A 13,464-nucleotide genomic window follows, 5' to 3' on the forward strand; every position below is an offset into this window, starting at 1 on the left:
CAAAAAATAAACGTTGTTAAACCAATTACTGAAATAAAAATTTTTTCATCTGTTGAAGAATTTAATGACTATTATGCTAATAATAAAAAATTATTTGAAGAATTGACAACATGTAAATTGAATAAAATGTTTAAAGTTGATGGATTCAAAATTTCAAAAATAAGGGGGGGTGGTTAGTTTGAAATCTATTCCCAAATCAAGAATCACCTCATTAATGAAAATTGATGATTTAACAAAAAGAATAGAAGAGATTGAAGAAAGAATGAATCAAATAATTGATTTCATAAATTCAAATAATCATTAGTTTCTTAAAGTTCAATGTTGAACTCATCAAATTCTTCTTCATCATTACCATTACCTTTAGCGAGTTTATTTACTCTTTCAACTTTATCTTTTGATAGTCTTTCGTTTAATTTTTTCTGAAGTTTTTCGTTACCGAGTTCTAAAATTTTACATGGATGATTATTGATTCCATTCAGGATTTAAACAATGTTTAATTAATCACGGAATATCTGACATCATCTATATATATAGCTTCTTTTATAAAAGATAAAATAAATTATTTTAAAATTAATGTTAATTTTTTTAATGATTTATAAATAAATATATTTTTTATTTCATTATGGTAGTGAATCTTTCATTCATGAAAATAATTATTTCTAATTTCTTTTACTCTCTCGTATATACTAGATTTAAAGAATTCAGAACATTTCCCATAATCTCCTAAATGTTTTCTTATCTTATTGGTTTTCCATTCATTATATGAAACTGAATAAACTTTATCTTTATCTTTACACCTTTCATCACTTCCAATATATTTATATTTCAATTTTGATTTATTGGTTTCATATTCATTAGCGTTTAATAATTCACAGTCTTCCTTTTTAAATAAATGTTTTATGTATTCAGGATTAACAATTCTATAATATTGCTTCCCTTTAAATCTTTGAATATAAACAGGAACACCATCCTCTAAAATTCGATAATCTATTTTATCTGGTTTTACTTGTTGGGTCATTTATGTAAGAATAAAAAAATAAATTATTTTTAAAAATAACTTTAATTTTTTTTAATGGTTTATAAATAAATATATTTTAATGCATCGTCTATATATAGATGTAACAAAAAAAGTCACAAAACCCATCCTATCCTACTACTTATTTTTAAAATAAAATTGTTATTGAATTGAAATCATTTCTCCATTTTGCAACTATTAACCTATATAATAATTTATGCCCTTCTAGACCGCTGGTAGCCCCAGACAAATAACGTTTCGTCCAAATTTTTGGATCAGTTTTGCTGATTAAATTGTTGGGTTACTGAAAATTAAGAATTGAGTATGACCACAACAAGAAAATGGAAACTTTTAAAATTTTTCAAAAATTTTTCAGTGAATTTCGAAAAAAAAATTCAATGGCGAGCCCAGGTGCAGCGCGCAGATTTCAACTTTGCACTATAGAACCAACCACAGACATTTCAGGCGATAAGCTTGGTGTCGATGGCACACTGGTTCTTTCCCGTTTTGAAGAAATTTTCCAACTTCAATGGACACCATCTGATGGCACAACAACAGCGCACTTCCTTCTCACACAGTCAGCCAACTCTGCTCCGAAGGAAGATAAATGGATCGAAAATGCGCAATTCAGAATTGATTGCAGTCAAGTTTCTACACTTCAACTTCATCATTCACCTCTTTCACTTTCAATCTCTCGTATTGATCTCCCAGGAGTTCGTACATTTTCATTTACAGACACTGAATTTATTTCAATGACAGAATTAGTTGAACAACTCATTATCTATGGTATCGCTGTTCCTTCACCAGGCGAACCATATTCACTCGAATTCTACCGCAGATGCCATCGTGGCGTTTATCCATACACACCTCCACACATTCAGCTTAACGTTGACGCCACAATCGAATTACCAAGATTCTGGGATTGCTTGCACAGCTTCTTCCAGACTCTTATTACACATCTCGACTCAAGCGATACACTTCCTAAGGACCCACAGTTCCCTCTTGCATCTGCAGCCCGAGCTGCTCATCATCGTGTCTTAAAACAGATCGATGACGAGTCAGCAGCCCGTCCAACATATCCAAGAGTTACAGCCGCCGAGTTTGACGACCTCTTTGATGAGAACGGAAGGCTTAAAGATGGAGATTCATTTTGCAAGAGACTTTTCGATTCAGGCATTGATCCTGAAGTACTTCCACGTGCATTACCATTTGTTTTCGGTGTATTTTCACTCGATTCTACAAAACAAGAACGCGAATCCCTTACCGCAGAATTAAATGACGAATTCAAGTCCCTCATGGAACAAGCATTATCCTACAAAGAGCAGCAGATCGAGAACAACAAGAAACTCAGTGGCGCATTCAGAGTTATCAAACACGATGTCAGTAGAACAGATCGTCAATTAGCCGCCTTCAAGAACCAAGATGCTCCTGGTCTTAAAATGGTCACCATGCTGTTAAAGACATATTGCATCTTCAATCCGCCAATCGGATACCTTCAAGGCATGAATGATCTTTTTGTCCCCATCCTTCTATCATTCCTTCCTAACTGGAATCAGGACGGATGCCCAGTAGATAACGATGGAAACATTATTAACCACGAACCGTACCTCCCTCAGATTTTCTGGTGCTTCGATGCAATGCTCAGAAACACCGACCACTTAAAATTGCTCGCAAACGTGACAGAACAATGTCAGTTCCAAGCTGACGGCGTTTTCAACATTTTGAACAAAGTTTCACCGCTTGCAGCAATATGGATGAGAAGAAATGGCTTGAATGGCTTGCTTTGGTGCTATTCAGACTTCGTTCTTCTTTTCAAGAGATCATTCCCACAAATTTGGTCTGTTTGGTTACAACTTAACTGTTCACCTTATCCGGCCAACTGGTTGACATATTTCGTTGCAGCAATCATCGTTAGGGGGTTCGACCAACTCGCTGTTTTGCCTGATGTGTCAATCACAACAATGATGGACGCATTCCCAAAGATTCTCCAGTCAATGAACATGGAGACACTTGGAAAGACAACGCTTTGGCTTGCAGAGAAGGTCCCGCCAAAATCAAAGGCTGAAGGAAAGAAAGAACCAGAAATTCAGATGAGTAACTTCCACTTCTTTGAAACGAAATGGACTGGACCTTGCTTGAGCGGTAGGGATAATGTAGCTTTATAAAATCTTTTTTATTCTTTTAGGTTTTTTAAAAAATAAATAATATTTGATCATATGTATTAACACAAAAGATAGTAAATCTGAGACTTTCTTTGTACTGGAAATTCTTCACATATTTGAAAACACAGCGAAATTCTCAAATAATTTAACAAATTACTAGCTTATTAGGTTATACATTGATTGTTTTGATAGCCTTCTTGTTTGCAATATGTACCAAAGTCAAATTATTTCTACATTTGGATTTCATTTTCATTCTTATTTTGATATATGATTCATTTCACAAATTAATTAGGATATAACCTAGTCATTACTAATACTGTCCATATCTAAGTTGAATGATTCTGGTTTGAACTAGTTCATTCAGATTTCGTATTTCGAAGTAAGAATTTTTTTGGTTGGAAAATTTAAATAAGTTGTGTATATCACGAGTTGATTAATATTGATAATAATCTGCCAATTTTCTCAGAAACAATAAAAGTGATCGTTTTCTAATTCTCTGATCAAATTCCTTTGATGAAAACTAGGCGTCAAAGGCAAATTGAGGAGCTAAACAGATATCAACAGATTAATTTGGCCAAAAATCAGCAAGATTCTGCTGAACAAAGTCAAATAAATCTACGATCTTCAAAAAAATGTTTATCAACAGATTCAAATCATTCGACAGATGATGAAAGTTCACCAAGTATGCTATCTGATTCACAAGAAAAGTATAATATCACAATAAAAACACAACAAACTCCAAAACCAAAAGAAAATTTACGAAAAAGAAGAGCAGTATTAAGAAGTGATCCAAAATTATGCTCACGCATGAAGCCAATAAAATTATTAGACAAGTCAAAACGAAAAGAATTCATTCAAAAATCTTCAAAAGTTGTTCAAGAGTCATTAGCAGCGAATATGATGAAATCAGAGAACCACCAACTTCGTGTTGGTTTCAGTCAAATGATGAAAGGACCAAACGACATCATTGACACGTGGTCAGATCTTTCTTCTACAATGATCGATACACTTATGTTTGAGAAGAGCGAAATCGAAGGCTGGGGTGTTCGAAGTACATGTTCCATCGACAAGAATCAAATTGTTGCTGAATACGTTGGTGAAATCATTCGTCCAGTTGTTGCAGACAAAAGACAAGTTTACAACGAGAAACATGGTAATCATGGGACATACATATTCAAACTCGACTCACAAAACTACTTAGATGCAACACAAAGAGGTGGAATTGCACGATTTATCAACCATAGCTGCGATCCGAACTGCAGATCAGAATTAGTCACTATGTCTAATGGAAGGAAAGCAGTTGTCATCATATCGAACCAATACATACCGCCAAATACTGAAATTACCTATGATTACAAGTTACCATACGAAAGTCCAGACAAAGCAATCAAATGTTTGTGCGGCAGTGATAAATGTCGTCATTATCTCAACTGGGGAGATAATTTAGCATCAGAAGTATTACCTTTGAAGAATATTCCGGAGAAGATATTGATCACTCTTCTTGATAAGGATATCCTTCCTGCTTCGATTTTCAAGACTGAAGCAGAACTGATGAGGAATCCTAAATAAAATTATTTTTGTTATTTAAATCTTTACGTATATTAACTTCGATATTTGTTTTATTTCGGAGGATTTGAGGGTTCATCAGATAATAAATTAGGAGTAATTGAAGGTTCATCACAAAATTCAATATGCATGGGAGCTATATATACAAAATTTGTGATCATTTGGCATGTATCAAGGGTAGTCAATATTCCTCTCTTCAACAAATATTTTGATTCAAATCCTTATGCTAAGTCAAGAAAATATTATAAAATTTACATTTAGTACATGTTTTTAGGTGGGGATGAAAGTTATCAGAAAATAAATCAGATTTGTTTTCATATTTTTCGTGTTTGGCTCTCAAAAATTGAGAAAAATGAGAGAAATATGAATATTTGGAATGCGAATTGAATCTTTTTTATTTCTAATTTCAATTTCGCATAAAAATGAAGAATATAAATTAGGAAGAATGAGTTCTGTCAACTTTGAACTATGAATATAATTTTCATTTGTTGGAAATGTATTATCTTCAAAATGGCATTCATTTGCAGAACTCTCTGCCAATTCTAAATAAAATAACCTAGAAGCATTGTTTCCTTTGAAGAAACATTCATTTACTGAAAGTGTAGTTTCACCAAAACTGAGATAGAAAATTCCAGCACCATTTTCTGAAACATTGTTATTAATAAAATTACAAAAATAGAAATTTTGTGTTTTAGATCTATGATAAAAACAACATTGATAAATTGATGAAATATTATCGAAATTACTAAAATTTGTTGTTGAAAGAGAAGATGGTTCTAAACTAACAAATGCTGCATTCCAATCTAGTTTTGAATCAGAGATATTTATTGATGAAAATAGAAGAGATCCATAAAAATGATATAAAACTGATTCATGTCCTGTATTTTGAGTGAATGATGATTGAATAACAAAATTCTTGTGGTTATCATTATTTGTCACTTTAATATATGAATGAGATCCTGATCCAGGAGAAGTGTTATGTGTCTTAGATTCATAACTACAGACTTTGTATTGAACAAATGATCCTGATGATGAAAGATATATGGATCCTCCATTTTCTTTAGAGGAAGAGTTAAAAAAAGAAGAAGTGGAACAAAGAACTTTTGTATTTGCAGTTGGATTAGTGATTCGAATAACACCTTTTGGACTAAAATTTTCGAAAAAAACGTAATCAACAAAGACACATTTGTTTTCAGTGATTGTGCGATTTGTAGTAACGGGTGTGTCATAAGTTGCAGGATCATAGAATCTATTCCATGTATCGTTTGAAGGTCCTGAAAAATGAAAATATTGTTCTCCACCCTTCTTAAGATTTTCTTTTTCCGCTTCAAACAAATATGACTTTCAATAGTTTACATTTGTCACCAATCCCAATAACAATCCATCTTATCAAATGAATTTGGCGTCATATCTCCCGATGTAATTCTTTTGTAATGTTTATTATTCCTTTTTTGTTGAAGTGAATAAATGATTGGTGCAAAGCTGTTCAGCGAAGAGGCAATTGCTAAGCTGAAACAGCGTTCTTTATTATCTGGAATAAAAGCACATGGATCTTTGAAACCAGTTCTTGCGCCAATGAAACTTTCAACAAATATTTTGATTCAAAGTTTCTCACAGAATCGAGAAAATTTGATAAAATTTACATTTGGTACAGGTATGACATTCGAGACATCAAGTACAATAACAGTATTTGAAGAAACGATAAATTTTTCACAAAAAATTCAACCAAAAAAGATAGCAGAAGAGAAAATAAATGAAAGTGAAGAAAAAGAAGCGATACCTATCGAAGAAAAAGAATTTGAGCTACAAAATACAGACAATAGCGAAGAAAATGAAAATATATTGTTTAATAATACAGCAAAATTATATGCATTCGTTGTGGATGAGAATGAAAAAGGCAGATATTCTCAAAGATTTACAGGAACATTGCATTTAAATGAATGTTCAGATTTTTCCAGAATTGTTATGAGAAACACACTTGGCAAAGTTTGTTTAAATTGTAGATTGTTTAAACAAATGAACCCTTCGTTACAAGGCCAAAATTTTGTTAAAATACTTTTGCAAAATTCAGAAGGCAATTATCAAGTTTCATTGCTACAGTTTAAAGACTCTTCCTTGGCTAACTCGTTTTTATCATCTTTACAACAGCTTTTATCAAAGCTTTAATAATAAAATGTATGTATTCTTTCTTTTAATTAACAATTTTTCAAAACAATCTTACAGTATAGTTGTGCTTGTATTAAGCTTTTCCCGTTATTTGAAATATGATATTTAGTATTTTTTGAGTGATTATCAGTATTTTTCACTGCAATAGATTTATTTTCATTCATTGTAAGTATACTCAATATGTACCTTAGTCGATATCAGTGTATGTGAATATATGAAATTGCTTCTGATTCTTTATAGATGAAGATATAGAAAGAATTAAGTTTTTAGGGGGAAGAAACGCATTTCTACATTAATACATTTATCTTGGATGTATCTATTTCAAGGTCAAAAACACAAAAAGAAGAGAAATTATAAATTATTTTTCCTTATTCTTAATAAATTTAGGTAATTTTGCTATCCAACCTTAGGATAGAGAAAGATTGTAATGAAAAATATGGTTTTTCTTACGTATATATACAATAATATATTTATTAAATTCAAACAATAATTAGTTCCATCCGTTATGTTCCATATATTCCAATATTGGCTTCACAACAGTTTCCGGTTGCTGTGAAATGTCCATTGCCCTTTCAATTGTTAAATGTCCACCAGATATGATTTCTCTCACGAACAATTCCTTTATAGCTATGAACAATGATCTATCTATGTTATTTGCAGTACAAAGATCCTTCTCTTGGTCGTCAATGTAGTCTTCATTCGGAGGTCTGCTTGTAATGCATTTAATGTTGTAATTTTTGATGATTTGGTTCCATTTATCGACATTTTCCGGTGGAATTGTGTTGTTTTTGACTAAATTTGACAGTTGTTCGTATAATTCTCCATCTTCTGGTGAAGTAATGCCAATTCTGATCCATTCAAGGCGTTTATCGAGTGTTGACTTGATGGCATCGATGTTATGAAGGGCCCTGGCCACTGCAGTAAGTCGATCTTTCGGATAATATTGGGAAAACGGGAGTAATAAGGAGTCAATTGTTTTTTCTGATGGTGTTTCGCCACCAAGGAATCGAGAATCGATATCTTGTTCTTGTTTTGCGTTCTTTTCGAGGTGATGAAGGTCCCATTCTTCGATTAGCTTAGTTCTACGGACTCTTTCTGCTAGTTGAGCATTGTACGCTGTAAGATTCGCTAAGTTGGATTTGAATTGTTCCATTGTATCGCAGTTATTCATGAAATCAACGTTTGATACGAGTTCTTCAGCATCATGATGGTATTCTATCTCGAATTCATGTCTGTATGGCATCCATCCACAATATTCTCCGGGTGTAGCGTAGTCATTTGGCCTGATTCTGTTTTTAGGAGATCTATCTGATGGAAGCGACTTCAATTTCTTATCTTTGACCTGATACGATGGTGGAGGAGGTAGTGGTACTGCTTCTTGGATCAATGGATCTGGAAGTGGGGCAGTAGGACAGTCAATAAACGTTCCGAAGTAATGAGATTCGCATTGTATGCTAGATTTAGTTCCAATATAATCTGATATGACATGCCAATTGCCGATACCGAACTTTTGGATTCCTGAAAGCAACAGCAGTTCCTCATTTGAATTCCAATCATCAGTTAAACCTGTTAAAGGCTCTGGATCCATTACTACATTCTGATGACTTGTCAAATGTTTCTCGGCAACAAGGCCATCTGAAAAGCATTCAACACAAGTGTAGTATTGAGGGCAATTTGTACAGCGAAGACATTTTTCTTCTTGGATGGGTCGCTTGCAAACTGAACAGCGAATCCTCCTCCGAGTTTTTGGTAATGTTTCAGTATCATCGCGCGGTGCCTTTTTTTGCCCGAACATTGATACCGAAATATCAAAAAGTGACAAATATATCAAAATAGAAATGAAAATGCAGATCAAGATGTCATGACTGATTTTAATTTCGTTATAAGTGTATAAAACGAAAGCTCCTCACTTTAAGCTTTATGATGAATGTATCCATAAGATAATATTGTTTTAAGAGGATTTTAAAGAATAAGGCTCCCTCGAGTTATTTTGGAGTGTCCATATGCAGTCAGTGACGTAAAGCAATCCGATGATACTTAATAACAGTGTTTTTATGCAATTCGTTTATTTCTTGTATTATGTTTATCGGTTAACCTCATTTTGTTTATGTTATTGCTTTAAAGTCATATGGGTACCAAAATAAAAAATCTAAATTAGAGGTTATTTCAATAAACAATATAATTTAATAAATTAATATAGGTTTATTAGAAATCAATGCCTTTCTTCCATGATTATCTTCTGCATTAGGATCGACACCGTGAGAAATCAGAAAATCTACCATTTGGCGCGAATTTGCAGCATAGTGAATGAAAGTTTGTCCTTGATCGTCCTTTTCTTTGACATCAGCTCCATGTGAAATGAGAACTTCAGCGGAATCAATGCTAACATGGAAAATGGCATAACGAAGAACGCTGCAATTATAATTATCTCTTGAATTGATATTCGCACCATGCGAAAGAAGGACCTCGATAATTTTCGTTTATTATTTACAGCAGCATAAAAAAGTGAAGTCTTTCCTTCGTAATCTTTGGAGTCTATTTCTGCTCCATGAGAAATAAGCATTTCTATAATATCAACATAATCAGTGATTGATACATAATGAATAGATGAGCATTTATTGTAGTCTTTTGTATTGACATCCATTCCACGTGAAATAAGAAATTCAACAACTTCTTTGCAATTATTAAAAGCTGCTTTATGAAGAATTGACCATCCATCTTTATCAGGGAATTTAAGATTTCCGCCATGTGCAAGTAAATACTCACAAAGTGGTATATAGTTGAAGCAAGCTGAGTAAACAAAATCTTTGTTGAAATCACGAGTGAGATCCATATGAACCAAAAATGCTTGAAGATTATTATAAAACACGCAATCATCTATATCAATTTGAGAGAAATGCTCTTCTCTCAAAAAAGTAACAAAATCTATATTGTGTGCAATAATGGCGTTTTTAATGCATTCTTTATCAGGCCTCTTAACTTTCAAGCATTCACTGATGATGTCTGGATTTCCTCCCAAAAATGATAATTGAAGACACATTTGAGAGATTTCTGAATTAAATTTTGTTCTTAATAGTTTGAAACAATTAACTGATCCGTGGTAGCAACATACTTCAAGTAATGATAATCCTAAGTATGAATTAGGATATAGAAAGCTTTTAAGCTTCTGATCTTTATCAAATTCATCTCTTTCTGTAAAAGGAATGAATGATTCTAAATCATCATCCATTATTGCTCGGAAAATTGTGTGCTCTGCATGAACCTCTAATTGCGGGTCTTGAGATTTTATGTCTGCGAATCTTGCTCCTGCATCATGTAATGTGATACCTGTGAATTTATATCTAAAGTTTTCGCATTGTTTCCTCTCGCGTTTAGTTTTATTTGGTAAAATATTGTGAAATATTTTGGCTCTATCCATGTAATTATTACTAACAGGATCTAGAACAATACCATACTCTTTGTAAAAAAAGTAACCAAAATGGATTGCCAAAGAAGGAATTTGAGCTGGCTGATATTCTTCATATATCTTTTTGAAAATAGTCCAATATGATTTCAAGAACCTATTATTGAATATCGATGCAACTGAGATTATTTCTAAAATCTTAGATGGCAAAAATGCTTTTGTTTCAATCAAATTATTTTTGATATCATTGTAAATTCTATTGATTTGGCTTTCATCGTTGGTCTTTAGTCGGTACAGTGTATTAAAAGTGTCAATGTAATCCTTACAAATTGCCATAACTTCTTCATAATTTATTCGCATCTTGAAATAAAAAAATACGTTTATTATTTGGCCGACTGAGACCACAAACCAAAGAAATTTAAAAAAATGATTCATTTGTGGTTGCATTTAAATAAATTTAGTGCTGTGATAGAATTTCATGAACTGTATCTAAAAATTGATTTCAAAAAGATAAAATCTAGGTGTTTATATGATATTTTGTTTGAAAATAATTCTGTTAGATTAATAATACATTTCTAGCGTCTTAATTGTTGAAAATTCTTTGTTTTTAAAGTTGAATTTTAATAAAATAAAAATAAAATTCGAAAAAAAATCACCTAAACTTTCTATTTTTTTTTCAAATTTTATTTTTATTTATATTTAATATTTATAAATTACTTTAAAATTTAGTTCTTAAGTCGGGGGGCATAGCTCACATTAAATTATCCTTAATTTGATTTTTCAAGGAGTATTTAAATAAGTTTACAAGTTTTTCTGATATTACTGAATTGTGCACATTCCATAGATGAAAATAAACATATTGTTATATGCAATTTATGCAATTTGATATATCATTTAGTTTGATTACCAGAAAAACTCATAAACCTTGAGAAACCATATGTTTTATGATTGGACAAAGACATAAAACCTATTGATTCAGAAGATTTTTCAAAAATAATTTGTATTTTTTGTTTTTTTCAAATTTAAGTATCAACAATCTATTTATAAAACATTCTAAATATAATATATATGAATATAATGCAATTTTTTTTGAGAAAATTAAATTGGCATATCTTGAATTGGAGTTAAGACTGCAAATGTTGCAGCAAACATTTCTTTTGTACGTAGACTTTCTGTACCGTTTCTCATTACATCTAACATCTGCGAAAGTGTGTATTTTTGTTTTTGTGGCTCATCTGGGATATTTGCTGCTGGAGTCCATGCAGGCCCTGGCGCGTAATTGAAAACTTCAAAGAATGCTTCTACCCAGGCGTTATGGAAAATGGATAAAGAAGGAATCCATTTTTTCGTAGGATCTATGTTACGAAAGATAACTCCTCTGTACATACCATTCACCCAAACTTCTAATGTAGTAGTTTCTGGCGTAGTTCCTAAAGTAAATCCAAAACCAACAAAATCTCCAACGTTAAATCCTTGAAATGGAACAACTCCTGGATCATATTCTTCTGGCTTTTGATGTTTCGAACAATGGAATGCTCCGCCTAAGTCTCTAACTGCATATCCTTCTGCATCTACGCCAATAGGGGCTTCCATATCAGCATTTGTTGTTGCAATTCCCATTCTGACATGCCCATCTTCTAAGTCTCGACTAGTAAATCTAAATTCCCAGAAATATTTGCCTGGCTGATCGAAAGATCTCGAAGAACGGCACAAACGATAGCCACCTTCTAATGTACATTTGTCTCCATCGAATTTGTACTTTCTAGAACTTTTATATCGCGATAAAACTATTTTAGATTTGTTTTCTGGATCTTCAATGTTTGGAAGAAGTCGCAGAGCTGCTCTTCTTCTTGCACCTAATTCTTCGAAGCGCATAGGAATAGAGCTACCATAAAATGGATCATTAGGATCTGTAATAATGAAAGTTTTCCTTTGCGACATCGAAATTTCCTTTGAACAAAAATTGTAAACTATTGAAAATGATTTATTGTTTGAAGGAGAAAACCTCAGAAGCAGGGGAAGAGGACAAGGATTTCATTTTTCAGGACCTTCATATGACATATGGAATAGATTCTATAATACTGCATCTGTTGATACATTTGTTACTACAAGTCGAAATGTCACTGAAAACAAACACGTTTTTATCAATTATGTTCTTTTTGAAAACTTCAATCCACAAGGTATCATTCGAATCACCAATCCATCCATTGACACAAAAGTTCTTGTTTCAAGTTCTTCATTCTATAATTCTACCTCTACAAAAAGTGGAGGATCCATGTATGTTTCAGAATCAGGTTCATGTGTTCAATACAAAGTGTGTAGTTATAAATCTAAGACACAATCTACACAATGTTCAGGATCTCATTCATACATATCAGCAACAAAAGATAATAACCACATGAATTTTGTAATAGAATCATCAATTAGCCAAAACACAGGATTTAACGGCGCTCTGAATCATGCTTATGGAACTTTTCAATTTTCATCTATAAATATTTCTGATTCAAAATTAGATTGGAATACAGCATTTGTTATTTGGGAACCTTCTTCTCTTTCAATCACAAATTATAGTAATTTTAAGAATCTTTCATCATATAGTAAATCTTGTTTTTTACTTCATGCTAATACACACAATTTTTATCTATGTAATGTTATTGATAACAAAGTTTCGGCGAGTGGTGCCGGAATTTTCTGTATCGAGAGTTCGGCTACACTTTCAGTAATACAATGTTTCTTCAAAGGAAACAAAGCTACTAAATTATTTAATATTTATTCAGGATCAGCCACTGCAAATGAGTGCCATTTTGAATTAGGTAATACATTCGAAAAGAATGGAAATCAGAGTCCAAAATCAATGACAGAAATCATTCTTTCAAATCTATATTATCCTTATTTATGCGAAGTTATAGTTAGAAATAAAAAAACTACTATCATTTTTCCAAAAATTCCAATTTCTAATTTAATTTCCGATCAACCTTCAATACCTTCTAAATAAATAATTACAATTCGAAATTATGACGTTTTTAATATCCTACTCGGCCTGATATGTCAGAAATTTTTTAGCAAAATCAATGTGTAATTTTTTATGTTACAGATATTACAAAATCTAATAATTTATAAATTAGTTATAGCCATAATGACTAATTTTTGCG

At 32.2% G+C, this 13,464-nt stretch overlaps 6 protein-coding genes across 6 annotated transcripts; 3 read left to right on the top strand and 3 right to left on the bottom strand.

Annotated features, from left to right (window-relative positions):
* Nucleotides 1-1,400: 1,400 nt before the first annotated feature.
* Nucleotides 1,401-3,621, top strand: TVAGG3_0406620 (regulation of vesicle fusion; the record flags this gene model as incomplete). The annotated part of the gene is made up of 1 exon (XM_001322170.1): nt 1,414-3,180. The coding sequence occupies one exon, from the start codon at nt 1,414-1,416 to the stop codon at nt 3,178-3,180; it is 1,767 nt and encodes a 588-aa protein (XP_001322205.1).
* A 50-nt stretch (nt 3,622-3,671) lies between these two features.
* Nucleotides 3,672-4,758, top strand: TVAGG3_0406630 (histone-lysine N-methyltransferase protein; the record flags this gene model as incomplete). Its single annotated transcript, XM_001322171.1, has 1 exon — nt 3,691-4,746. One exon carries the CDS (start codon nt 3,691-3,693, stop codon nt 4,744-4,746), a length of 1,056 nt encoding a protein of 351 aa, XP_001322206.1.
* Nucleotides 4,759-6,210: 1,452 nt separating this feature from the next.
* Nucleotides 6,211-6,909, top strand: TVAGG3_0406640 (RanBD RanBP3 domain-containing protein; the record flags this gene model as incomplete). Its single annotated transcript, XM_001322172.1, has 1 exon — nt 6,211-6,909. The coding sequence occupies one exon, from the start codon at nt 6,211-6,213 to the stop codon at nt 6,907-6,909; it is 699 nt and encodes a 232-aa protein (XP_001322207.1).
* A 445-nt stretch (nt 6,910-7,354) lies between these two features.
* TVAGG3_0406650 (positive regulation of histone acetylation) lies at nt 7,355-8,964 on the bottom strand (the record flags this gene model as incomplete). The annotated part of the gene is made up of 1 exon (XM_001322173.1): nt 7,400-8,704. The coding sequence occupies one exon, from the start codon at nt 8,702-8,704 to the stop codon at nt 7,400-7,402; it is 1,305 nt and encodes a 434-aa protein (XP_001322208.1).
* Nucleotides 8,965-9,051: 87 nt separating this feature from the next.
* TVAGG3_0406660 (spectrin binding) lies at nt 9,052-10,728 on the bottom strand (the record flags this gene model as incomplete). Its single annotated transcript, XM_001322174.1, has 1 exon — nt 9,185-10,648. The coding sequence occupies one exon, from the start codon at nt 10,646-10,648 to the stop codon at nt 9,185-9,187; it is 1,464 nt and encodes a 487-aa protein (XP_001322209.1).
* A 582-nt stretch (nt 10,729-11,310) lies between these two features.
* On the bottom strand, nt 11,311-12,253 carry TVAGG3_0406670 (euchromatin binding; the record flags this gene model as incomplete). Its single annotated transcript, XM_001322175.1, has 1 exon — nt 11,411-12,253. One exon carries the CDS (start codon nt 12,251-12,253, stop codon nt 11,411-11,413), a length of 843 nt encoding a protein of 280 aa, XP_001322210.1.
* Nucleotides 12,254-13,464: the final 1,211 nt, after the last annotated feature.

The sequence above is a fragment of the Trichomonas vaginalis genome, chromosome V (genome assembly GCF_026262505.1).
Source record: "Trichomonas vaginalis G3 chromosome V, whole genome shotgun sequence".
In the NCBI taxonomy this organism is placed as follows: domain Eukaryota; phylum Parabasalia; order Trichomonadida; family Trichomonadidae; genus Trichomonas; species Trichomonas vaginalis.